Raw genomic sequence first — 27,845 nt, forward strand, 5'->3', positions numbered from 1 at the left:
TTTTATTTAAAACGTGCGATTTTTCTCATTAACTCTGTGCAGTAGTGATCACAGTTTAATGTTCTTTCTTTTTTAAACAAAATTAGAGCTCATGAAAGAACGAAAATCGAGAATCCAGTTAATGGGAGCAAGAGACGAATATCTTTGTGTGTATGTAGATAATGTTTGTTTTATGTTAATACTTATTATTAAACTTTTATTAAATTTTTTTAAAACTCCTTTTGCTCAATTCTAATATTGTTCAAAGTTCTTATATAAAATTAATCCTATCCATTCGTACGGATTCACATAAATTTAGCATTGACGAGCCAACTGGCAAAAGAGTATGCAAAACAGTTCTAGGAAATGTAATTTTAATAACACACAAATAATAATTATAAAACTCTAAAAATAAATTTGCTAAAAATCTTTGGCAAAGCTTAAAATGATCATTTAGAAACAGAATGAAAAAAGTAAATCGTTAAGAAATGTTAGCATTTATACTATTTGACATAGATGAGACTTGGATGAGGCGAAAAAATTTGGGACACACGCAGTGGAAACATCAAGGGTGATTCTTGGCATGCAAATCAATACGTTCCGCATTCGAAGAAGCTAGTGACACAATTTATTTCGGCTAACTCCCATTAACTCCCAGAAAATTTTGCGAGATTCCACAAGGAAAATTACGGCGAATCGACGCTGCTCGTCTCGTTGGCAGAGTTTTCGGCCGTTTTATTTATAGCGGAGGAGGTCGCGGTGCGTTCTAAAAGCTCTTCGACTCACCAGTATCACCAGCACATCCACACCGAGCTCGTCTCGCAACGGACCCTAAAAATCATTCGTTGATAGGATTTGTAACTCGGGAAAAAAAACACTTTTTGTAGATCGCAAACCGATTTTTTATCGATGCGACAACTCGAGTATGTATCTTGATCAGGGTTCTAGAGCCCTCTAGGAAATAAACATGTGACTTTTGCACTTCCAAAGCTGAGTAACAAAGTGATCGATTTGGTGTTAATATAGTGAAGTTAAAATTTCACGTGTCGCGCATGATTGAAAAGTGGTTTATTGTTAGGCAGATTGATCGAGGACCTCGCACAGGTGTACAAAATACAGTGATTAATCACCACGATTATTAGGATTAACGTTCTCAGAATTGCTTGCCGAATTTACGGCCAGATTTTTCTGAATTTCTTAGAACTATTAAAAACAATATATATATAATTTATTATAAAATTACAATTATTTTTAACTTTATTTAGCAAAATAGTCTCCAAATTTGACAGAAAGGCTTATGACAAACGAAGCTAATTTGGGACACATAAATCAATAACTCATTCTAATTTAATTTAATCTCTTTCGTAAAATTAAAGGTAAGAGTTTTGATCGTTTATACAGCTCAAAATCTTAATTTTTTCTCAATAACAATAGTAGAATTTATCACAGTTTCACCTTTATCTTCGGTGCTAAAAATTGATGCCGATGAGTCAAGGTCAGGGCTAGAGATTTATGTGTCTGATATACTCTTGAAGATGTCACAGACTGTTACACTAACTTGTCGGCATTGATCCAAAGATTGGACGATTCTCTAAAGCAGCAGTTCTCGATTTTTAGAAGACGTAGCACAACGTCACAAATATTATTTATTTTCTCCGAGGTATAATGTCACTCGTGTTAATGAAATTATCGAATATGTGTAGTCATGTTGTTTAATATTAAAAAATTTTACAGACAGTTTGTATCAAAATGAAAAGTTTGAAAACTAGGACGTTTTAAAAATCAAAATACACTGCAAATTAAAAAAAGTTCGATGAACTCAGAATTTATTTAGATTGTATTAAATTGTATCATAAAATTGAAAAGTAAACTGCGTCATAAATTTAAAATGTAGAGCGAAGAGAATTGCTCATATGTTCCATGATAAATGCAAATATTAATAGTAAATATTGTAGCATCAAATGCATATCGTATATGTATGTATTGATGTATTTAAAACGTGTATTTGTGGAATCCAGTAAACAGTTCTAACCACTGCAAATATTTAATTAGTAATCATAAAAACTGCCGTTCGTGAATTATTGCGGAAAGTGATAACTTTGCTTCTTAAATCATTGATCGAGTGGTTGAATTCGGCGATACTGTTTCGATGTATCTATTCCACGTGAAACGTGTGTGTATATGTGTGACGTGTATTTGTGTCGAGCAAATTAAATGAAGGCAGACGGCAGGTCGTGATAAATGCGGCTCCGAACCAGAACTCGACGAATCTCGCGTCGGAAGTTGACGGACTCGCGAAGCTGACGAAAACTGCTCCAGTCGACTGGAGACGCGAGTGATATCTTCTTTTTATCTTCGGTGAACAACGAGCATCGCAATATTATTGGTTCACCTCGATCTGCTGTACACCAACTTTGATCTTTCAAGATGGCACATTTACGGCGCCCAATGAGGCGGGAGCATTACAAGCCTTTCGGGAGAAGAAGGGTAAATTAAATACGTTTAAAATATTTCTAGTTGTTATAGATTAACATGATGATTTGTGCAACGGATCTATTTTCGAGGCAAAGCGACCGAATGCCGAAAGTTGAAATAGTGTCACAAATCCCTACTGAAATAACAACTGTGTTCTTCGATCACTGAAAATTCTTGCAATTGTGGCAAAACGTTTTGCGGTAGATTTCTTATATTTGTCGATCGAGAAAATATCGGGATTGAATTATTTAATATGCGAGTAAAGATCTATTAATAAAAATGTCAGTTTAAGAATATTCTATATTCTATAACAATGAACAACGAAAACCCGTATGTGTGAAACAGATCGATAACATCTAAGTGATACTTTATTTTTAATCATAATATCTCTATTGGAAAGTGCTAGATTTTTCGTAAAATTGTATTGCAGACAAATATTTATAAAAGCGAATACCAAGTCGTATCGCGAGCATGCGCGTTCTATATTTGCAAGCACAATGCACCTAAATTTTATTTTTGTGCCACGTGACCGCGATGAAAGGAGTTGCCGTCACGCTCGTATAGTTCGCCGATCATTTATTTATGAACTGCGATTTCGAGATCGAAGCTGTTACCCCGCATATATCTACAGGGTGTCCCGAAGCTCTCATACTTACTTTTATCTACAAAATGATTGAATACTTTTGAATTTACTTTTTCTTGTTGATTGTAATGAATTTACAAAATTTAAAACTTAAATTTATCAAAATTACAAATAAAGAAATCTCAAAATTTGGAGGAAGCCAACTCAAATGAAAATAGTGACATATGAGGAAAAAGGAGCATAAAGTAATATCTGCAGTAACCTTTAGAGTTGACTGCAATTTAGACTGCAGAATCGAAGGACAGCAGACTAAAAGCGAAGGGGGCGGCACGTGCACGCACCCTGCGTGACCTACATAGATGACCTAGATAAAACTGTCTACAGCTTAATTCTTCACAAGTTATTTTTCTGTCATTACTACTTTTACTTAATGCTATTTTATTTTTGTCGTTGCTGTTAAAAGATTTGTAAAGTCATCTGGAAAACATTTTTTATTACACACGTTAATGACAATCATATGTAAAATATTTACGGGAAGAGAATAATTATCAGTTGAAAATGTTGCTGTTTGCATAATTTTTCATAACATAGTTTCAAGTATTGGAGCAACAATTTATACAAAATTTATTATTGGTTGCAATCGGGAAAATTAAATGATGATTCGTGATCGAACAGTATTACAACAGATGATGCATATAGTACAAAGAATGCCGTGGGTCGACGTTGCTCGAGATAAGAGTAATAATCCTTTTTATCTGTAATATTTCCCCTGTTTATAACATATGGGACACTTATATGATTATACCGTGAATAAAAATCGATTGGTTTTAAAAAGGAATCAGCATTGTCTCATTTCAACGTGATGCTAACGATAATAAAAGCGACCAACTGGACGATCATATTAGGGGATCAAGCGATAAGCGAATGCTGCGTGCTATTTATCATATATGATTATCAGCATGCAAGATTCATTCCACGTAGATAAACATAATTCCTCACAGTTGTTCAACAAGAAAAACTAAAAATTTGTCGTATTGTCCGGCAAGAAATATTATAGAAATATTATGTTATATCGATCATATTTTTATTGACTTGTTAAATAAAAAATTTTATTGACTTGGCCAGAAAGATCACGTGATATTAAATAAAAATAGATATAAATGCAAGAAGATGATACGGCGATTTGACCTGTTTACGATTGGTCAGTTATTCTTGAGTAACGCTGTATGCACATACACCGGGTAGGACACGTTGCCGTCAGGGTGCAGTGGCCTGGCGTTGTCGTGCGGGTCGCACTCCGGGTGGTTTGCGGAGGAGGACGCGGCGGAGCTGAGAACGGAGCACCCCTCGGATCGATATAGTACACGGGGGTGTCGTCCGACCATCCTCAGTGGCGCCCGCGTACGGACGAGTCACAAAATGGCATTGCCAGAGAAACGGCGACCCGGCCAGAAGGCGCACACGGTCGCAAGAACCATGTAGAGTCAGTCCGTGCACCACCTCCGATCATCGCTCTCGCAGTTTACCGCATCTACCACTACCGCGTAGGCTCGCAGCAGTGAAGGCTCACGGGGATGAAAGATAGCGTGCCGCGCTCGCGAACTAGCGTGATGCACCTAGCCGGGTTCGTTTAGGGGATGATTTTTGTTTTCAACGCGATCGAAAAAATTTTGGAAATTCTTCCCGATAGAATTTCTTTCGGAGAACACTTAGTGAAATCGCAGTGATCGTATTGGAAAGAACGTGGTGCACAAGTTTAGTATTTTTGAAACAAGGTGCTCCCTCATGCTGAAGAAAAAGAAAGATTGTCAAGATGAGAAAACGTGATCTATTTGGTGCTAGGATTTTTTTGTGGGAGAAGGTTTGTAAAAAGGGGTTACGGTGTGGACGATGGAATGAGAATAACAGGACGAACGCAGGCGTCTGCAGGTGAAAATTGACAAGGCCGATCGGAGCTATTTGTCGATCGACCAGCAGAATTGGAATGTGGTAACTGCACTCGAGGTTGCATGATGTCGTTGACCTGCTTTCAAGCGCCACGGTGCTGTGGTGTATCATCGGTTTAGCGACTTTAGCGCGGGTCACGATAAAAAATTTTGATTTGTGAAATAAGTTTTATCCACTATATAATATTGTTGCCACACTTCGTAAACGTTTCTTGTGGGAATTATTTTTGTAGATTAGCAAAGGGGCAATGGCTCAAAGAAAGATGGCTTATTGATCTGCGAAGTGTGATTGGGTTTTGGTCTAATATCTCGTACACTTATCAAAAAGAGAAGGAAAAAGCTTTGAATGATTTAGAAGAATGTTAAAAACTAAATTGCTATTACGGATTCTATAATGGCTGTCACTCGTTCTGTTTGTTTAGCAACTGAAGATAAAGTTTATAAGAAAGTGGTGCATTGTCGTAAATGGAACATGTATCGTGTAAAGTTTTCAAAGCCTTTGTACTGATTGAAATATTAAAGTAAAATAGTAAATTACTCTTTGATACATTTCCAAATAGACTACAGATATTTTTCTTATTTTTCGCTTATCATTTGAGTAAAGTTTCTTATCAGTTGAATAAAGTTTCTTTTATAATTTTTTGAATAATTATATTTTTTTCTCTCTTTAATTTTTGTTTTTATTAATATATGATTTTCGGGTCGACAATATAATTTCAATCGGACTACGAATTTGAAAGCATGGATTTCTAAGAGGGTCAACACTATCGATTATCCAAGATGAAATTGATAATTCAACAGTCAATTTTGCGTTTCCACGAATTGTACTTTTGATTGTCTGACAAAGCTAATAACACTGTTTGAAAAGTTATTTCTATGAATTAATTAATTATTCAGAGAGATAGATGAGGCGAACGGGGAAAATTGCGTGCTAACGTTTCATATGTAATTCTCTTCTGAAGTTGCTTCACAACTCTAATTCAATTGTTATTTTTCCATTTTAATTGGAATGTTAGCATTATGTCATATTTTTTTTTTTCAAAGGCGCGGCACGTTTAGTAAATGAGAAATGTGAAAGCCTCTCCCTTTGAAACATTCTAGACAAATTATAGGCGGTAAATTAAATTTCCAATTCTCCAATATGCACCTTATTGCTGGCTAACATAATTTATATTAACTACACATTTATTTTAATAATATTCTATAATGTAAAACAAAATTTTCTTAGAAAATTCTACATTACAAAGTTAGTCACATTGATTCGTTTGAAGAAAATGCATTATATTGATAACAAAGCAATGTTTATCATAAATTGTACTTAAACTGATTCTCCTAAAAATTTAAATATTTATAGAAAGTATATTAAAATATATTGCAGTTACAAGAATTTTCATCTCAACAACAGGAAATTAAATCGAATAATTAGTGAATTGCTAAATCTTAAAATTTATTTGTCTTAAATTTTTGCTTAATACCGAAATTGTATGTAAGAATAACGTCAATTGAGTATGATTGTCTTATCTGTTTAATTGAGATTTTCCAATAATCGGTCTTTAAAAAATTTTAATTGCGGCATGTAAAAAATTGATTTACGTAAGCATCATTGAATACGACCTCCGATCTCATCTGTCTTGAGGACTTTTCAGCTACGAAGATAATCAATTGAAAAGTTCGTTTTTAAAGCCGTGAACGAGTCAGTCAGATGAAATAGAAAAACACATTGTGAATCCATTGTGAATCTCAGCAAATTTGAAGTACTTAGTACTGTCATAGAAAAATTTTATTTCTTCACACCACGATTAGTTTTAAATTCACACTCATCAAAAAAAAATTTGTAGAGTTATAAGTTTTTATAAACAAAAAATTCTTTGTAATTATTATTAGTAATTTATGATTTACATGATATTACAAATGAAATGAGTTTAAGTTACATTTATAATACATTGAAATTGAAATTTGTACTAAATCTTTTTGGAACTGTTTTTTACATTTTTTTGAGAGAGATAAGAGATGATAATGTAGGGCACATAAAAATAATTTATTTAAAAGAAGTCTAGATAATTGGAAATGTCTACATTATTCTTTTATTTTCTGTAGCATATAGTATTAGTGTCTTCGATAATTTTTAATAATGAAAATGGATCAAATAGATTATTGCAATAAATAATTCGCTTGAACAGAATTAATATATCCTGTCGCGAAATTTAATGTTTTTATACCATATAAACCTAACAAAATTATCAAATTGCATAGTCAATGAAATTTCCAATCAATTACGAATATTATGAAGTGAATGTTTTAATGGAACAGAAGTTGATCGTGTGCTCCAAGCAGTGAAACTTAATATCATTTGAGTTATATAGAAATGGCAGATTGAACTCGCGTTAAACGCATTTTCCGTGATTACTCAAGTTTATCAATGTGACATTACTTTATAGTTAAACTTTACAATGATTCTATCAATCTTTGTTTGAAAATCACCTGGAGTTAGTAAAAATAATGCCTCCAAGAATTGGTAACTTCTTTCTCTTTGTTTTAAAATTTTACAATGTATTCATATAATCTCTTTAATAATAATTACATTTTACCTGGCAACAGTTAAGCGTATAAAATCTTCTGTAAAAAGTATCTTGTTAACATAGAAACAATGATACAATTTATTATTCATTATCGTCAACGTTGATGTATGATACTTTTATCTTCCATCTCATATCACGTTGTTTCGTAATTTATTGATGCTTCGTGCTCGTATATATTTTTCGACAATATAGGGCAGACAATTTTAGGGAGTGGCATTAACTTCTTCGTCGCTCTTCCAAGCTTTCTTCACAGGCAAATTTGGCCGGGTCAACTGCAGAATAGAGATAGATTTATAGGGAATGGTTCAATTTTGTTTCGTTTTGCTTGCCTAATTTTAGAATATTGTACGATACATTTTTATATGATAGCGTGTTGCAATATATAGACCTAGAAGTCAATAATGTGCTAAATTTACTGGCTGACTTCTACCTAGAAACGACTTTCAAAGCAAATTTCAACATTTTTTTAAAGAACAATTATGGAATATGAAAAATTAAGATTTTACATACATAGATTTTATAACGACGAAACAGTCAAATTGTTTACATAACTGACCCAAATTTCACTTATTATTACACACTTTTGTCTTAAAAATAAGTATTAAATTTTTGAAATAAAAAAATTATTTTGAATTGCTCTAAAAATCTTATTGTTTCTTTTTTTGAAAAAAGAAAAGCTTTAGATTTTTATTGAAGATTGATATCAATAACATAGGAACATTTTTCATGCAAGTGAAAGTTACATATCATTTTTAAGATATGCTATTAGAAAAAACACATATTTTTGTAAAAATTATTTAACATTACAAGAGCAAACAATAAAAAATATATAATATTAAAAAATTTCTTATAATTAGGTTATAGAAAAAGACAACTTTCTCGAACATCTATTACTGATTGTAAGTAAATTGTTCATTAAAAAATCTAGTCTGTTTGAATATATTTATAGCTGCGCTCTGTCTATGATAGTTGTCTCTAATGGTTAACATTTGAACTTTGGGACAGAAAATTTTTCATTACCGATAGAATTTTCAATACAGTATAAAATGTTTCACTAAATATTTGGACTATGAAAAAGAGAGAACAACTTTAATAGTTTAAAGTTCACAAGTTATTTGAAAGGAAAGGATTAAATAAAAAATTTTTTTTGTTATTATTTTGTATATGTGCATTTAAGCGTCTGTTCAATAACTCATCGAATAACACATTTTTAAAATCAATTTTATATTATTCAATAGTTTTTTTTATCCAAGAAGTAGTAGAATATTAGAACAGACTATTTTCAGCTTTTTTTTGCGTCACTCGCAACTTATGGATACTGGCAAACAATACATACAAGCTGTGAATTTTATCTTTTCTTAGTTGTCTTAGTAAATTACGCCTGCGTTCGTCCATTACGATTCGTATTTTTTGTTTATTACACGTTTATACAGTCCACTCAAAACAAAATCAAAATAACACTCTATCTTGCAGAGGGTTTTTAAAAAAGTGAATATTTCGAACCGGATCTCTTATTGTTTGCCATGAACACGAGACGCATTGCAGTTTGTCATCATGGGGTGATGATGACGACCTCTCAGAAATAGATCAAGATTAAGTATTTGGATGGCTTGCAAACGAAAGCGAAAAAAGCTTGAGTTACGACGTACCTGAGGAAAGTTATTCGAAACCGTGTACCACTACGCCATTCAGCATGGCGTAGCGGCGAAACTAATGAATTCAAATATCAGTACATAGACAAGCACTTTGACGAGAGTAGCCATGCGGTAGCATGGACTAAGTGAGAGTTTAGAGCATTAGTTTGATAAATTTCGGCTTCGAATCGGAGCGAAGGTGGATTAAGCACCATCTGAAGAACAGCCCTGGCATCCATGGTGGTGAATCCCGGCGATGATCGGGTACAATCAACACAATTCTGGCTACAACAAGCTATTCACTCAGGTACACTGACAAACACTGATTCCTACTAATTTTTCGTTGCGCAACGAACAAGGAGGAATTGGAACATTTCATTTTTCCTTAGGTTAATGTTAACGGTACAGGTACTATTCTATTTACTAAATTAAAATATCTAGATCAAAATAGGCAAGGTTTGGCACGGCGTTATTTTTTAATAACATTTGACACACTGCGTCATTCTATTTTTTGATTATTGCTTTAATTTTATCTTTTTTAAAAGCTAAAAGTGCTATTCTCTATTCTCTATTTGCTCCTGGTTTATTATTTCTTTTTCTTTCGACCTCTCTGACCTATCACTTTTCGCAAGGCTGTTATAAATAGAAATATATTCGTGGAATAATAATACTTATCTTTTTATTTCCCCTCTTCAAAGGGATAACTGTAATTAAACTTAAACCTATCAGGGGACTCCACGTAGCGAGGAAGGTCTCCATGTAAAAATAACGGATTATCGTGACCGTACTTTGAGCAAGGAGGCGCAAGGAAGAGTGTTCGATCGCGTCAAAGACGCGCCACTTCCTAGACGTATGGGATATTTCGCAGCGTATCGTTTAAGGCTCGTATTAGGCAATGTGGCGTAAAGCAAAGGCGATCATCCGTGCCATCGTTGCAGCGCAGTGATTTGCATCGATCACGCGCTCGATCGAGGTTCACTTTCTTTATTTAGTATGAAATCAAGCTCTGTAGAATCGGTTGCTGTACTCTACTGGCCTTGGAGCTACAGACTTTATCCTTGGTGCACCTCCGTCACTTGCGATACATCTTTCGAAGTGTCTTTCGAAATGTTACTGACGAAACTTTATATAGGGAAGCTTCCACTTTAGAGTGTAGAATTTGCAATTTTTTTCGATACCAGTTGAAAAGAAGTCCGTTTTTTACCTGACCGCATTACAGAATTTTATTTACATTAATTTGTTTTTTTTTTACTATAAATGAAATGTTAATATTTGAAACAGCTAGCTCTTGTACATGAGCTATATACTATCAGTAATTATTTTCTGAAACTATTCTTCTTTCGAGTAAACAGGACGATTTGAATTGTGTTTGTGAACACAAACTCGAAATAACCGTTTCGACTGCTTATTGAATCGATATTTATGTTGAGGTCTACGCTCAGTTCTTAGATTATTCGAGCGACTACAAATATTGACGCTTCTTGTGCAATAACGTGAAATACTTGCGAACGCTTTCGGCAACTAAGTTTTCCAATTAAGAATGTGTAGCAAAATTAAAAGTAAGATCTTCAAAAAACAGGTAGGCGTTACAATTTTATGTGATCATTTAAATGTCAAAAGTTAAAAGTATAATATATGCGTACATAAATGTTCCTGTTTTACTAATAACTTCACAAACATGTAAATTTAATATATATGCTTATATGATTATTTCGAGCCTTATACAATTTACAAGCTAACAATAGAAGATTTTAGAGAAAGAAACATAAGTTAAATTAGAATACACAACATAATGTTCTAGAGAGGCATTTTATGAAGTATAATGTCTTACAACTGTAATATTATTTTAGATTATTATGATATACTTTCTTTGTGTCGATCTTTCCTATCAAACATGTCACTGTTCTATAAATATTAGGATGAGTTTTTTTTCCCCATATCGACATATATATATAGATATTTATACATTTATAAGAGTAGAACATGGTTGTAAAGGTCGTTGGCATGGCTACGACATGTCAACCGAGTGAGTTCATTCGTCAGAAAGCTTTTTTGAGGAAAGAAGAACATGGAAGCAATCCATGCATCTTTATTATCTTATGGTTGAAATAGCTGACAGATAAAATGCTGATTGAATAATTAAACAAAAATTATAATATAATTCTACAGAGTAGAGAAACTGAATAATGTGACTGAATAACATTTTTTATTGTGATCTTTAATTGAAAAATAAGAAAGCGGAATAATGTTTGAGTAAAATCTTCTGTTTGAAAAGCGATGTTCTTTAAGCAAAATAATATCTAACAGATATGTAAAGAGATATTTTTAAAATAAAAATTTTGGAGCCTGTAAGAATTTGCTACATTGAACACGTAATCATATTTGTGGATATAAGTATTTGACACTCAAGCAATATCCATAATATTAAATTAATCAAAATAATAAATCAATAAGACCACTTCTCTCATTAATATGCTAATCAATGTCTCAATTTCTTGCTTATGACTACGAGCATCGAGCGTGCGTAAGTCTTCCTTCCTGTGCCCAATCGATTCATTTAATTTTAACAGGAACTAATTAACTTGCTAGACTGATTTCCTTTGTTACAAGGTAATCTACGTCGATACTTGTAGGGCGCGATGAACGTAATGAACTGCGTCGTAGGACACTTTATCATTCACGGTCTTGCGGACATAGTCACAATTAACGTTGTACACAGAGTAAACAAATGCTGTTATTTTCAAGGGATGAGACTTTTTTGACATATTTGATTTGAGAGATCAATATGGAAGATATTTATAGGTTTTAATAAATTTAGAAAGCTCACTAGGTGATTTTGTTAAAATCAAGATTAAAGTCAAATATTATTATTGTTCAACATGTATTAGTATGGATTGATAAAATACATTACTTGCAACATTGTATATATATTACAGTAGAGGGATAAATTGAACTAATTTAAAATTAAGCCTGGTGTTAAAATAAAATCAAAAATTTCCTTTAAGATAATCCTTATTTAAATTTTACGTGAAACTTTCGAGATTTCGTGTCAAAAGTTAAGTGAGTTCTAACAATACCTAAGATCATCGTTACACAAAATTATTAATTTCAAATTAATGTCAAATATAAACAATTCTAATTAATACTTGTTTAAAAGAAAATGTTTTTTAAGTTTCCCAAAACTTGTTCTCCATGTACTGAAGTTCGCGAATTTAATGGATGACTTGTCTGATTTCTCTCAGGGCTCGGCGGACTCAAACTACTCGCAGCCGAGCTCGGATCTTTCGCTGGACGAGGAGAAAGAGAGCTTGCGACGCGAGAAGGAGAGGCAGGCCCTCAATCAACTCGAAAAAGCCAGAGTAAGTCATTGATCCTTCGTTCCAGTTTGCTCCGCTCTCGCAGCCTCGTGCCATTCTTACATTTTTTTTCGCGCGTGCTGGACCGATCGTTTATCGATCGAGTGGGTGTCTCATCATCGCCGTCATATTTCCTCGCCGCGTTATAAACATCATGAATTTGTATGAGATGCGAGATAACTGTGGACGGGTCTGTAATTTCAAGATAGACAGTGACAGAAAAAGAGACGAGGGGACTCGGCGAAGTGCCAATCAGACACTTCGCGAAACTTCTTCTCGCGCCCGTACTACGAGCTATGAAAATAAATCCATGGAAAAATACGATCTATGATCCACACGAATGCTACGGCTTTAACGCGGTAGTAATGCTTAAATGCGGCAATAACGTCAGCATTCACGTATCGAGGAATGTTTTACGAGGAGCACGCGCGAGACACCTTTCAAAGTATTGACACATTTCATGGATCATTTGACTTTATTAGAAGTGAATTTCATTCATAACTTTTTATTGTACCACGTGCGGACAGTATTTGCTAATCGTGATCTTATTAAGCCTTGGTTTTTAAGTGAAAATATTTGTTCACCTAAACTTTTATCACAAAAGTAAAGTTCAAACGCTGGCTGGATTAATATTTTTTCCAATTGCGATTTCTCGCAATTCTTTGTAGTATCTTAAGATTTTTAGCATAATTATTATTAAGTTGTTTATCAATTTAATTTTGTGATATTATTCCAATAATTGTGTTTTAAGACCAACAAAATTGTTGGCGTGGTTTACAAAATTGGAAAATTTATATAAATTCATAAAAAATATTATTAGAGACACTAAAAGCTAATCTTAAAGACTTATTACTTTACTATTTGTGTTAGTCAGCATGTATTGATTTAATTTTATTTATTATTTAATTACGAAGTATGATAACTATGATCAAATATTTATAATATGATATACCCCTCTTTCTTCTCTCTGTCATGTTACAAAATTGTGTTACATTTACCTTCGCAAATATTTGAGCGTAAGGGATTAAATCTGCGAAAATTTTCACTTATATAACGATAGATGGTAGGATCAACCGGTAAACGCGGATGAAATAGCACGGACGTCAAATGCGAGGATCTGATCGGCTCAGTCTTCTTCGGCTTAACAGTGAACGGATATTGATTGGCGAGGGACGACCTTCGAGGGATAGAGCTCGTCGTAATAAAAATGAAAAAAGCTCCGCAATACTCTTTTATTCTTTATTGAAGTGACGACGTTGTCACTAGCAAAATGCGTCCACGCATAAGCTGACAATGTGTCGATCGGCCGTGAAGCTCGTTGCCGGTGTGGCCGGCTTTTATTTTCCATTCCATACACGCGATATAGTTATACGTGTTTATGTACACGTCGCGATATAGGAGCTACACCGTGACCCGATAGAAAAGTCGATAACACGGGCAAGGGAACGATGATACGTAACTAAGCGCAATGGTACGAGACGACACCGCATTTGTCGTCGAGGTTGATAATTGTAGTCCGATTTACAAAATAATTACGGATAAAAGTATGTAAATTAAATAATTTTAAAATAACGTTAACGTTTTGATAAAATCGATTTATTTTAAACGTTAAATATTTCATTACACAATTGTAGATTGCGCATCGCGCGATTGATAAAAAAATAAAAATTTCAACGTCAGCATCTATAAATTGAGATACTGATTGGAAAAATAAATACGCGCGTTTTCAATTTTTCAATTTGTACGTTTCAGACGAAGCCGGTAGCGTTTGCAGTGCGGACTAACGTGAGCTATGACGGATCCGTCGACGATGACTCACCTGTCCACGGTTCGGCCGTCAGCTTTGACGTCCGTGACTTTCTTCACATCAAGGTACGAATCCTCACATATTCTCTCTATCTCGTACATTTCTTGCCTGTCAAAATTCTAAAATTTTCTTCAATGATAAATAAATTCTTTTTTTTTTTAGGAGAAGTACGATAACAATTGGTGGATCGGCAGGCTCGTGAAAGAGAATTGCGACGTGGGCTTCATCCCGTCACCTGTGAAGCTGGAGGCCTTAAGGTTACAGGCGAGCGCCGCGCGTGGCACGAAGGGCCTCTACTCGACGCGAGGAGGGTCTTCAGGGAACCTTGGCGAGAGTGGTATGCCCTCACGTGGTTCCACACCACCTACGCCAGGTATCCTAGCACGTCCTTCTTTCTTTCCCCCCCAAAGTTCACGGTATATCCGAATTCGGTATACCTGATCGGGAACTTTCTCAGCTTGATCCTCGACAGTGAAATTACAGGCGGACGGATCGTTGCTACGGGCCGGTCGAAACAAAAAAAATGTGACGAATAACACTCGCTTGAGACCCTAAGTATTCCACTATTTGAGACATACCAGCTTCGAGTGCTTATATCGCCCCGAAAACTTTAGACCGAAGCAAACTTCTGTGTAGTTCGCAAGTGAACAAAACTACATGCCCGCGAGTAATAATATAGACGTTTGACATTATAAATATAAAACTTTTAGTTGAACTTGTAAAATTTAACGTTATCGTATTCTGTTAAATTAATGTCAAGGTATTGGTATTCCTCTTCCTTGCGATTTACACAGAGACACGAGCTTCTCCATTTTTGCTGTCTCGCGTAAAAAAAATTGCTCACTACTGTGCTGTCGCTTCACACGCCCTATTAGTTTTCATTTCATTGCTAAAGTCATCGAGTAAGTCACCGTATTCGTGCAACTCATCAACACACACATGCGTCTCTTAGTACTACTGTAGCTAGCTGCTGAACTTTGATAGCCGCTGCTATAAGCGGAGACACAAGCATAAAGTAGCGAATTATATCTAGACTGCATCACATCAGTTGAGTGCTTCTTAATAGCTTCTTTGAGAGAAAGAGGGACTCGTCAATTGCCTGTGACACAGACGAGATTTTGAGTAACCCCAATTATCTTTCGACAGGTGACGATAGCGACAGTGTCGGGAACGTACGACCCGGCAAGGCGACCCTGACGACCCCACCTGCTAAGGAGAAGCGAAAGAACTTCTTCAAGAAGCCGGTAAACGCTCGACGTGCCACGCTATCGCGAATATTTAAAGCACCACGCGCACAGCTTATCACCTTTTGAGCTTTTACACTTGGATAAGTAGGCGCTGTACGCCCACTGGCGTGAAGCTCAATGATGTCATGTGCAATAATAGATGTCATACTATGTTGAAAAAAATGTCTGACAACTTTAGAATTGTTTGCTACAGTATTGATTATTGCTCACGGTTTATTTAAAAACACTCTTTCTTACGATTCAGATAATAGCGATGTCCAATAGCATGATGCGTTTCTCTCACGCTAGTTAGACGTACAGACAATCCTATTTAATGTTTCTATCTAATATACAATCTTTAACACCAGACTCTGTTCATATTGAAACAATTTTCCCAGCAGCATTATTTTACAATATTTTCAAACAAAAAATTTATTAGAAAATTTTCAGGCTGAATGTAAAAAACATAAAAAACAAAATTTTTGTAAAAAAATTTGAGATAATGTTGTGCCAAGGACTCGGTGAGTAATTCATATGGACATTGTCTAAAATGCTAAAATTTACCAGTCAACTCCAAATATAAGATCCTTAGATTAATTTTATTCTCTTCCCCGCACGAATGTAAATAGAATTATGTTTTTAACTTCTTGCCTTATAATATCGAGTGATACTCGTAGTACATATTATGAGCCAAAGAAACGTAAGAAACACGCGAGATGAATTGATGGTAAAGTTATTTTAGACCGCAAGACGAACAAAATTACTACAAGATTTTAAAAATTTATTTTTGTATTATATTGTTTTTTATTTCATCATATTAAAAGGTTTTGTAAAAATATATATGTTGTAAGAAAGTAAACACATATTATTACTAAATATTTGACGTTTTATAAAAAAATTAATGTTTGAAAGTTATTATGGTATCATCGGCTTTAAGATGATCGATTTAAATGTTTTGTCACACATTTAGTTGTCCTTGGTTTACTAATTATAATGCGTGAGATCATAAATCATAAGGCAAGTTGTTAAATATGCAATTCTGTCATTCATGTTATAATACAATAATTGTTTTATATATTATATATATATTAAACATATTTAGTCTCTAAAATGCTATAGTGAGATAAAAATTTTTAATGTGATTAATTTTTTTACGATATTTAAAAAAGTTAAATGGCATGTGAAAGGTTTAACAAAATTTCGATGCATTCTCTCATATTTTGATAAGAAAAACCCATGCTCGCTTTGACGATTTACTACATCTAAATTATTTTTTTATTTATAAAATTATTATTAAAGGATTAAATAATTGTTTTATTACAATTTCTATGACTCCATAGTTTGTGGAATTTTTGTATTTTATTTGTTACGAAATTTTTTTGTAACAAAAATATTATGTGTAATATTGAATGTCTAAATCAATAATCGGAAACGACTGGTAAATACTTTCACTATTTTAACACGCTGTTGATCACTTTTTGTCACCGTCACTACGCGTACAGTATTCGACCAGTGATTATTCGTACTCAGGGCCGCGTGTCGCGGCAAAAATTGTTCACTACCATAAGGTAGAATATAGCCGAAACAAATAGTTTAGGAGGCTGTTAATACCTTAGCTCGATATCGTAGTTACTAACATGCTGCTTGGCCAAAGTACCTTCGGTGCTCGAAGAGGATGTCCCGTGGGCGTTCGTACGTTCAGGGAAGGACTTTGGCCGTGCAGGAGGTCGCATGTGTCAAGTCGACGTGGCCATTAACTGATTTCAATGTTTCAATGTTGCATACCGTGCTCACGCAGTCCTACGTAAGTGAGACTATCCTGGGGCCGATATTAGCGAGCGGGCCTCGTCACGACTGACCGAACTGATTGTTTCCTCGGATTTTCAGGAGACGACGACCCCCTACGACGTAGTACCTTCCATGAGGCCCGTGGTGCTGGTCGGACCATCGCTCAAGGGTTACCAAGTGACGGATATGATGCAGAAAGCGCTCTTCGATTTTCTCAAACATCGCTTCGAAGGCAGGTCTGTCGCGGTTCTTTATATATCATCTTGATCCTACGTAGTCTGACCTTTTCCTGCAGTAATAGAGACTAACGAACAGCTATTAATCCTAAATAGACTGAGATTTTCTTTCTCGTACTAACAACAAAAAACGGACGTTGCCATTAATTCTTTTTACGCGTATGCGCTCACGTAACTAAATCTGGTTTGACCTACTTGTATTAGCGTTGCGTGTGCAATATGCGCTACGCGAACTAAACATGCACAATTTGTTAAATACTGAAAAATTAATATTAAAACTCATCTGCTTGTATGTTTACTAATTCATAAAATATTCTTATGATTATAGAATTATTATCACAAGGGTAATGGCGGATATATCGTTAGCGAAGAGATCCATGTTGAACAATCCAACTAAAAGAGCAATCATGGAACGGACGACCAGCAAGAGTAGCTGTTTAGCGGAAGTTCAGCAAGAAATTGAAAGGATTTTTGAACTTGCTAGAACTCTTCAGGTTTGTAAAAAATAAAGATCATTTTCTTTCATATTTTCTTAATTAAATATTTATATTGCAAATTTGAATTTTTTACTAAAAGTTTAAATACAACGAGTTAATTTATATCGAATACATTAACCGAGCGTGTCTAATATATTAATATAATAATAATGATAAATAATAATTCCAGCTGGTTGTTTTGGACTGCGACACTGTAAATCATCCGGCGCAATTGGCGAAAACTAGTCTGGCGCCCACGATCGTTTACTTGAAGATTTCTTCGCCGAAGGTTCTGCAGAGGTTGATCAAGACCCGAGGAAAGTCGCAGATTCGTCACCTTAACGTACAAATGGTGGCCGCGGAAAAGCTGGCGCAGGCTCCGCCAGAGATGTTCGATGTCATCCTGGACGAAAATCAATTAGAGGAGGCATGCGAACATGTGGCCGAGTACCTGGAGGCTTACTGGAGGGCGACGCATCCACCCGACTTTTCTACGGTGCCACGCGTCATGCCTCCACCCGATGCACCAGCGGACACGTACCCGCAACGCGTGCCATCAGGTATCACAATTGTCTCGATAAATCCTAGATTATTAATCGTATTTACAAATGTTGAAATATTTCTAGATTTGCAAATCTATACATTTCTAACTGAATATAAGATAATTAAGTTCGAATTATTTTACGACGGATAGATCTGTGTCGCGAGAACCAAACGTTGCGTGTCGGGATAATCACATGTCAAATACAGAGTATTTTAAATCGGTCAAGGACGTTTTCATCTTGCACGAACAATAATGGAATTCGGGACAATAGAAGGATTTTAAATAGCACGACTAGAATAGCGATACTCGGGAGCCAATACTTCGACCATTCGATAATGGTTTTGTGGAAACGGTCCAAAACTTTTGAGAGACGTTGGGGACAATGTAAAACCGACGATGATTTACGACGGTCTATCGCTTTTGGCGTGCACGACGCAAATCGACGCGTAAATCGCGCAAATGCGTCGATTGACGTCTTTGGCACTATTGACCGCAAGTCAGACTCTATTTCTATGAACATATTTGGCAATGCTTAAAACTTAATTAGGGTTTGAAATATTGGCTTCGAGAAAATTATCATTTTATTCAGAATATCTTGGAAAAATGATTCTAAAAAATGTTATTAACACGCACATAAACATCTATATATAACTGCATATTTAATACAACATAATCCGTCTTTATGTTTTACGTGCCTCGAGATGCCCTTTTTTCAATATCCTGGCCCTTGTTCACATTATCTAGTCTTCACAAAAATCTAACAAAATCCAATTTGCCACTAACAATCGATACTTTCTTCTTGTCCTCTCAGGTGCCCCTCATGAGCCTTACTATCGAAGAGGTAACCCATCATTTTTATTTAAATACACTTTTGCACTCTCGTATTTCTTATTTTTTGTATTCTTTCACCTAGCATACATCTAGCTTGCTAACTGCACGTCGACGTCGCATGAAATCGTGTTGGAAAATAGAATTCCTTTTCGAAGACTCGCTAGAAACTAGGTTAGTTAGTATAATTTTACCAGTTATAAGTTTTATACATTGTATTACTGATTACATACATTTAAGATTTTCTTTTATGGTAGCATGGCATTAAATCCTCACGCACGAAATAAAGCAGTTTCTCACATGATATACCAATGTTCCATTTTTTAATATGTTCTATTTTTTAATAATAATAACTTTAAAGAATTGTGTATTTATTAGTATTATATATTTACACAATATAAAAAAATTTTTAGTTATGTGGGATTAATATTTATTCATAATGCAATTTTCATGTCAATGAATGTACTTGCCAATTCTCTGCATAAATTATAATGATGTATAATTTTTTATAAATTTTAATGTTACTTATAACTTTATTTACGATTTATTTATAATTATAATTAATAATTTTTATAAGGATATGTTAATTTGAATATGATCTAGCAGTCTTCTAACTTTGCATTCTATTCCACTCATCCGCCGAAGAAGCAATGCTGTCGACTAAAACTGTCTCTGCATCTATCGCATAATCGTTTATCATCAAATCAATGTCACCTTATCCTGACGTTATATTTCTTTTCAGCGGCAATGTACGGATCGAACGTACGGGTCGATATGAACTTGTACCCAGCGCAGTAAGACCGAGGCGCGTTTATCTCTTTCGTTAGTGCGGATAAAATTCTACGTTTCGTTTTTATTTGTGTATAATCGCTTCCCCAATTCTTTTCGTACCGTCAGCAGAAACCGTCCTTCCTCACCATTTAATGTATTTAATCATTAAATACGCTTATTTTATTTTATTGCAACTTATTTCGTGCACACTGCGCTATTTATCACGTGTGGATTTCTTTTATCAATATTAAAGTAATTTAATGTTAATTAAAATATGTAAAGAGAGAAAAACAAAAAACATAAATTTTTATATACCATTTTTCAATATTTGAAACTTTTATTTCTTTCTTGAAGTTTATGTAAATACAGAAACTTGTAAGCGCAAACTTTGTAGTATTTATAGTACCCGAGGAAACAAATTATAATATTTTAAACAAACATATAATATTTTTCCTACAAAATATTTGACATGATGGAATCTCTTGACTTTTGTAAGGTCTAAATATTTACAGCTTAATTCGTTCTTCCATTGTATTGTAATCAAATTAAGAGTGTTTGAAAGAAATCTTTAAAATCCACACGTATTTTTAAACTACGCCAAATTAATGCCAAAGCTATTATACGCGATTACGTGATCGCGTGAGGCAAAAAAAGCAATGAAAATTACGCCTAATTTCTCTGTTATTTATTTCCTTCACACAAATACCTATCATCTATACTCGTCATCACTTTTTAAACTCTCTACGCCGCAGTGCGGTTTGATTCAACGTGCAAAAAAAAAGTTTTACTCACGAAAGTGCCGAGAGAGCACGTATAGATTATCGGCTTTCTTGTCATCAGCAACGAGCTCTGACTCCGATGTTCTCTTTGTTTACGTGTAAAAGTGGAGGCGGTGGCTGCCACAGGAGTCATCCGAAAACACGACAACTAGCGACATAGTCGCAGTGACCGAGAGACCAAGAAACTATCGAGTCAAGAAGACCCGAGTTTGGGACATTGCCTGTCATTGTGCGGCCATTTCTACTGCCTCCTTCATCGCGGATGCGATTTTAGTCGGCATAAACCCGCCGAATTTTATGCTTCGGCCCGTGAATGTTTAATTCCGGGTGCGAATGCGATTGAAAGAATTAGAGAGACTGTGTGATAGGGATACCTTTGTAAAGGCGCGTAGTAAGTACAGATGGGTTTGGTGCATGGGCCCGGAAACACGGAACCGACCCGATTTTATTATATTTCTCTCGAGCAGAGAAAATAATTTTTGTTTTCCCATTATATTACTTTACTTTTACGCGGTGGAGTAACTACAAGTCCGCCATAGAGAGCAATCAAGGACATTTTATGATTTACTTTACAACTTTATTTTGTACATATTTTATTCAAAAATTTACCAAGCGCGCGAAAATATGATTTTCTAAATTTGAATATAACCAGTTTTTAACATCTTAACGGTTTTATTTCAATTTTACTGCATATTTAACAAAAAACATGGAATTAAATGCTTTGTATATACAAATATTTCAATTACAAATGATTTGATTTCTATTTATAATGTAAAATTTTTTATAACATTTTATTAATTATAATAATATACAAATTAATAATTTTAAATGTTGTTAGAGTTGTAGAAGTTATTTGATTGCTACTGTATTAGCGCAATTACGCCACTGTCATCTATTTAATTTTTTTACACCTTCCAATAAAATTTAATTTCGGCTAAACTTCTGACCACGATCATTTTTTCTATTTAATTACAGATCATTCAATGCTTTCTTTATAAAATTTATATTCTATTTTGTTATTTGTACCAAGTATATTATTAAAAGTTGATAGGCTGTAAATTTACTACATTTCATTAATATATTACATGTATTTAATTTTAAAAGTCTGTTATGTTCTGATTTTCGATTCAAGTGTTTTTATACAAATAACTGATATTTTCATAATTTCTATACTTTTTTATTTGAGTCAAAATTTGTAACGTGTCTCAATTAGAAGTCTAGCCTATTTGTTTTACTTGGTATGTTTCGCAAGCCCTTCACCAACCCTTCTCACATAGAATAGAGGACTATAGACTAGAGATTATCTAACGTTAGAGAGAGAGAGAACAAGAGAGAAATTAACGACATAGCAGCGTAAGTCGAGAGGACAGAAGTTATGAAGGGTATCTTTATCTTCATCGTGGATCGTACACGATCTATATCGTTTCGCGTAATTTATATCCAAGATTGCAACGTGCCTATGAGTCCACGAGTACATTCTTCTACTTCTCGATTTTTGCGCACTTGCGCAACGATAGTTCGAACGTCGGAGTCTTTGCGCCGTATTTCCTTTTTTTTATTTTGTCTTTTCTTTTTGCTTGGAGCTTGCATGGATTAAGTAGCATGAGATGTTGGAATGATTGGCTGGAATGATTTAACCCTCTGTTTGATAATAAGTTTTGTTATTACAAATAAAAATAATGCAGTTGGCAGAAGTGAAAATTACTGGCGTTACGTTTTGTTTTTTCCATCAGTAAAATTAGTAGACAACCTCAAATAGTCTGAAACATTATAAAGATTTTTAAGTTTAAAATTGCGGACATTTCAACGTTACCGCAAACCTTGTAGTAACATTACAGAAATAAATTTTTAACTTACATAAAAAGTTAATAAATTAAAATTTATGTGTTTCAAAAATAACTAATTAAAGTTAATGATTAAATCATTTAAAATTAACTAAATTAAATTAAAAGTTATTAACTTTATTATTTAACTTTTAATTTTTTAATTACCCTGCAAATGAATTTGTAATGCGATACGATGCAAGATCTCCCTAAAAGCCGCTGCTGTAGTCTCACGCAGCGAGAGACACTCCGCATTACGTCCACGTCGTTAAATGCCCCACTCGGGTTGTTGACCGCGCGCAGTCTGGGCCGGCCTCCCCACTCTTCTCGGTCACGAGGAGCCCCGTCGGCCACGTGCGCCTCAGGCAAGTTGAATGACCGAGAAGAGTGGGGAGGCCGGCCCAGACTACGCGCGGTCAATAACCCGAGTGGGGCATTTAACAGAGGCGGCATGAATGTAATGCGGAGTCTCTCTCGCTGCGCGAAACTACCGTCTCTTGATCAACGACTTTTAGGAAGGTCTTGCATCGCACCGCGTTATAAACACTTTTGTAACTCATTTGCAGAGATAGGTAATTAAAAAATTAAAAGTTAAATAATAAAATTAATAACTTTTAATTTGAAATAATTTTAAAATGATTTAAATTTTAAAATTAGCTAGTTATTTTTTAAACACACCAACTTTAATTTATTAATTTTCTACCTAAGTTAAAAATTTATTTCTGCAATGTTACTACAAGCTAGCGGTAACGTTGAAATGTTGTGCAAATTTAAACTTGAAAATCTTTGTAACGTCTCGGACTAATTGAAATCGTCTATTGGTAGAAGAAACAAAACGCAACGTCAGTAATTTTTATTTCTACCAACTGTATTATTTTCACTAATAATCAAACTCATTTTTGAACAGACTATAATTTATCCTTATATGTATTACTTACAACAGTAATGATCCAGGACCTAAGTGACGTTCATTTTTTTGTAGGGGTAGAGTTTGAGTGATGTTGTTATATGTAGCTAGCTTCTTTGCAGTGCAATTTGGATTTGTATTATCGACAATTTTCTGCTAAATAAAATTTTACATTGTTAAAAAAATTAAGAGTAGAAATAAAAAATTTATAATTATAGATATTGTCACAGTATTTCAGTAACAATATAAACATTTACGGTGGATTTGATTGGTCTTTGTAACTTAGAACCTGCGGGTTTTATCACTTCTCGTTATTAGTAAAATAAATTTATTTTTCAAGAAAATCATAGATATGTAAAAATAATGCGAAAATCAATCTCGCTTGAGCAAGGCTGGATGTCTCTTTATAAATTAAGATCTAATCTTTCTCTGTCTCTAACGCAGGAGCGAGAGATGTCAGCGACGGATCGAGAAGATCGCGGCTAGAGCGGATGGATCGTGATCGGAGCGATCGCATGGATCACGATTACGACGAGGAGGAACGCGTCGATTACGGTAGTGCCTCGAGACGTCGCCAGCAGCAGGACTCGCGCGCTCTTAATGCTATTTAGGAGCTGGGGCCCCGGGGCCTGTCGCTTCAGCGCTGTCCCCACCTGCGCACCACCGCCCTTTAGCGGGCTCGCCTCCCGGTAACGTTACCGAATGCTAGGAAGTGCGCAACGCTACCTCGCGATAAAATCGCTGCGCTCTGTTAGTGGGGCTGTTTCCTGTCGCGCTACTCTACGCTAAGAAAGAAAAGAAAAATACAGAAATCCAGATCGGCTGACAGCACACACGCCACCAATGAGTCTAAAAAGGAAAAAAAAAGATGCTACCATATATCGATTCTATCCGGACGCACCTCGACGATCTCGAAACCGTCGACGATTCATCTCCGCGTACCTGTTCAACCGAGAAACCTCGCTACCAATACGCCACCAGTCGCCAGCAGCGTGCACATTAATCCCGGAAAACATTTTGCGCTCGCAGTTTTATTCGCGCTGTCTACAAGCAGAAGCATAAGTCGCAATGCAAGATTTTATTGTTATTTAATTAGAGAACATGATTTTAATTGCGATGTAACTCAACGTTGGAAAATTTTTTGAACATGCGTCCTTATCTTCCGAGAAATCTTTCTTGCATCTACGATAATACACTATTATATTATACGCTGCTATTATTCCTTTTTACACTGCTAATAGTTTAATAACATTCGCGATTAACTTACTTGTATAATTATACTTTATTAATAATGGATTAACAATGACGGTTTTGATCATAAAGCAATGAAACCTCTTCTATTTCTCTTCTTCTTCTTCTTCTTCTTCTTCTTCTTCTTCTTCTTCTTCTTCTGATATGCTATTGTCATCGGTAGCATGCACATGTGATTATTAAGATATCTCTATTTCGTTAATATCTAAATCTCTTATCGTCGAACTGCAAAAAATCGAAAGCAAAAAGCGCTGTTCTTGGGTATTGCTGGATGAATTTCATAAGCACATTACAAATTTCACAATTCGCACACATTATCTATGTACAGAAACATATCTTCATCTTCGTACGTCGCGTTATCGTTCGATTAATCCTCCGATCAATGTCACGAACGCGTATCACTCTGACGATGCCACCCACAATTGCAGAGTTATGCCATTCATCGATCATACCAACTACCGAACTATTCTCACGCACAAATACCATCGAGATGTACTTGCCTGAATGACGTATATGCTTAAGAGCTCTTCTGTGTTATGTATACAGGGAACACGTCAACCGCTCATTATAACGATTAAGCGTACTATGCCAAACGTATCAAATGCTCACCGTAATAATTGCTGGCCATGACAAAATGCACGCATCGTTTCGAGATGCACGTTACATCTTTTATGATACTTTATACGAAAGAAAGATATTGTTGTGAAATAATCCTGTGAAAGAAAATACACACACACACACACACACACATCCGATTACATTTGGTAATCCTCGTGAAATACGCTATTCAAAGTCGTTCATACGTTCAACCAAATCGACACTGCATTCTTCATGCAAAGTATTGCAGAACTTACTCTCGAACCTCTTTTAAAAGTCTTACATATGTACAATTAAGAAGAAATAATTTGACAAATTATCTGAATAATTTCAATTTTATTTTTATTTTCATAATTTCTATACAATATCAAATCATTAGATATTTGCTAAAAGAAATTCCAATTAATTATCTTTAATTGAAAATTTTCATATGCACACACATATATATACATATTCTACACATCTATATCTTGGATGGACTCTACTTACGAACACGAATTATTTGCCAAACTAAAAGTATTGCGATAAGGGGATGGATTTCTTTCAATATTTACGTGTGATTTTTCAATTAGCGTATTTTTACCGCGAACGCTTAGTTAAGGGTTCGAGCGTAGTTTTCATGATAATCCTTTAAACAAACGATTATCTTAACAGAAGTTCTAGCCGATTCGAAATAATCTTCCGGTGTCCTTGTCCATTGCAGTATATGCAGGACAAATTCCCCATTCGTGGAATCAGCTCAACGACACTAGTAGACGCGCGAGACAATCGCGTGGGACGAGGAGACCAAGATAGAAAGTGCACTCGAAATAGAGTGAAAAGAGCCCTGGGGCCTTAAATCCCTGCACCGATTCCTCTCGGGCCCCAAAACCAAATCTTTATGTCGAATCGGCGATCGGCGATCGACGCGATAATCTAATATTTCTTATTATCGAGAATTGATATCTATGAAGCACGAAGATTTGACTTCTCTCATAGAGCTTAATTATAAGGAAATGATAATGACCATTATAATTCCAATTGAAGAAAATTAATGATCGTCTAGAGAAATGGCCTATGATCAGTTGAGGGCAACTAATTTTATTAATAGCTAAATCAGTTAATAATCAAGGGAGCTTTAATAAAATTTCGCAGCTGATCATAGATACTTTAATTTGATCGTCGATCGTGTAGTCGCCGTAATTTTACGATCGCTGATGAGCGATTCGCGATGGACACAGCTCGGCAATCTCGAATTTGATCGTAGAAATTGGAACCCGTCGTCGACCGCGACGACGGATGTTAGCTAATGAAGCGATTTTAAGCGATCGATGTAGTGACACTTACCATCGATCACGTAATTAAACTAGACAAACTAATGTAGGAGCGAGACGTTATGGAGAAGTTTTTAATTTATGAGACGACAACGCGGCTCGAAATTAGAAGATATCGATGCGCTGAATCCTATGAAAGTTTTCGATTTTGATCAGGTGCGTCAACGAGGCATCATAGGCATCACAGGCGTGCTAGCCGGTCTATGATGCGTTTATACGTTTTGTTGAAGCAAAAGTACACGTGATACACACGTACATTGCACACCAAAGAAAGCGCTTTGTGTACATAGTATACATTGTATATACATACAAATTGTACACACAGTGACAATTCCATCTATATCACTCGACAAATTTTAATCGAGATAAGAGAAGATTAAATAAGATATTCAGCAGAGATGTGAATAAAAACTATTTGGCTTTTCTATGGATAATTATAGACTGAAATTATAAGTATAATTTAAAATATGTATATTATAGTGTACTTATATTTTTCAATATGTACATTGTACATATAATTCTCTCGCTCACTATCGGCTTGATATTTACTAAATCGTAAAACATTTAATTGAGACAATTCTGAAAATCTATTTTCCAATTATTTCGTGCGACAAACTTCGCATATTTTTATTCACATTTCGCACCAATGGCGTTATGTAAATACTGTAAGAAGCCTTCGATGAGTGCCGTTCAAGTTTTCACTCATGCAGCGTCGTTACGCTATGAATCGGCATTTAGCTAAAAAGTACTGGTAATTAAATTTTTAATTTTAATTTATGCTAAAAAAATAATGAAGAATATTTATTATGTCACGGGAACATTTTAGCACGTGACATTGCTCATCGCAGCTATCTCGTCGATTCTAATACGTGAAGCGATCCGACCGACTGTGGTAAAAAAAAAAAAAAAAATAGAGAGAAAAAGATCGATCGTATCGATCCATTTTA

At 34.9% G+C, this 27,845-nt stretch overlaps 1 protein-coding gene across 11 annotated transcripts; it reads left to right on the forward strand.

Moving 5' to 3' along the window:
- LOC105194676 (voltage-dependent L-type calcium channel subunit beta-2) lies at nucleotides 1–27,821 on the forward strand. 11 transcript variants are annotated; one of them, XM_039454878.1, is made up of 13 exons: nucleotides 1–1,083; nucleotides 1,245–1,355; nucleotides 1,998–2,466; nucleotides 12,439–12,555; nucleotides 14,305–14,424; nucleotides 14,522–14,732; nucleotides 15,506–15,603; nucleotides 17,384–17,389; nucleotides 17,473–17,609; nucleotides 17,938–18,103; nucleotides 18,276–18,645; nucleotides 19,441–19,470; nucleotides 24,182–24,348. In XM_039454878.1, the coding sequence occupies exons 3-13, from the start codon at nucleotides 2,407–2,409 to the stop codon at nucleotides 24,346–24,348; spliced, it is 1,482 nt and encodes a 493-aa protein (XP_039310812.1). In that variant the 5' UTR covers nucleotides 1–1,083; nucleotides 1,245–1,355; nucleotides 1,998–2,406. The 11 variants fall into 11 exon arrangements, with proteins under 11 accessions (XP_039310812.1, XP_039310814.1, XP_039310811.1 ...); XM_039454880.1 differs by having other exon boundaries at nucleotides 2,032–2,466; XM_039454877.1 differs by having other exon boundaries at nucleotides 1,245–2,466.
- The last annotated feature ends 24 nt before the right edge of the window (nucleotides 27,822–27,845 follow it).

This window comes from Solenopsis invicta, chromosome 11 (genome assembly GCF_016802725.1).
Source record: "Solenopsis invicta isolate M01_SB chromosome 11, UNIL_Sinv_3.0, whole genome shotgun sequence".
Taxonomy (NCBI): Eukaryota; Metazoa; Arthropoda; class Insecta; order Hymenoptera; family Formicidae; genus Solenopsis; species Solenopsis invicta.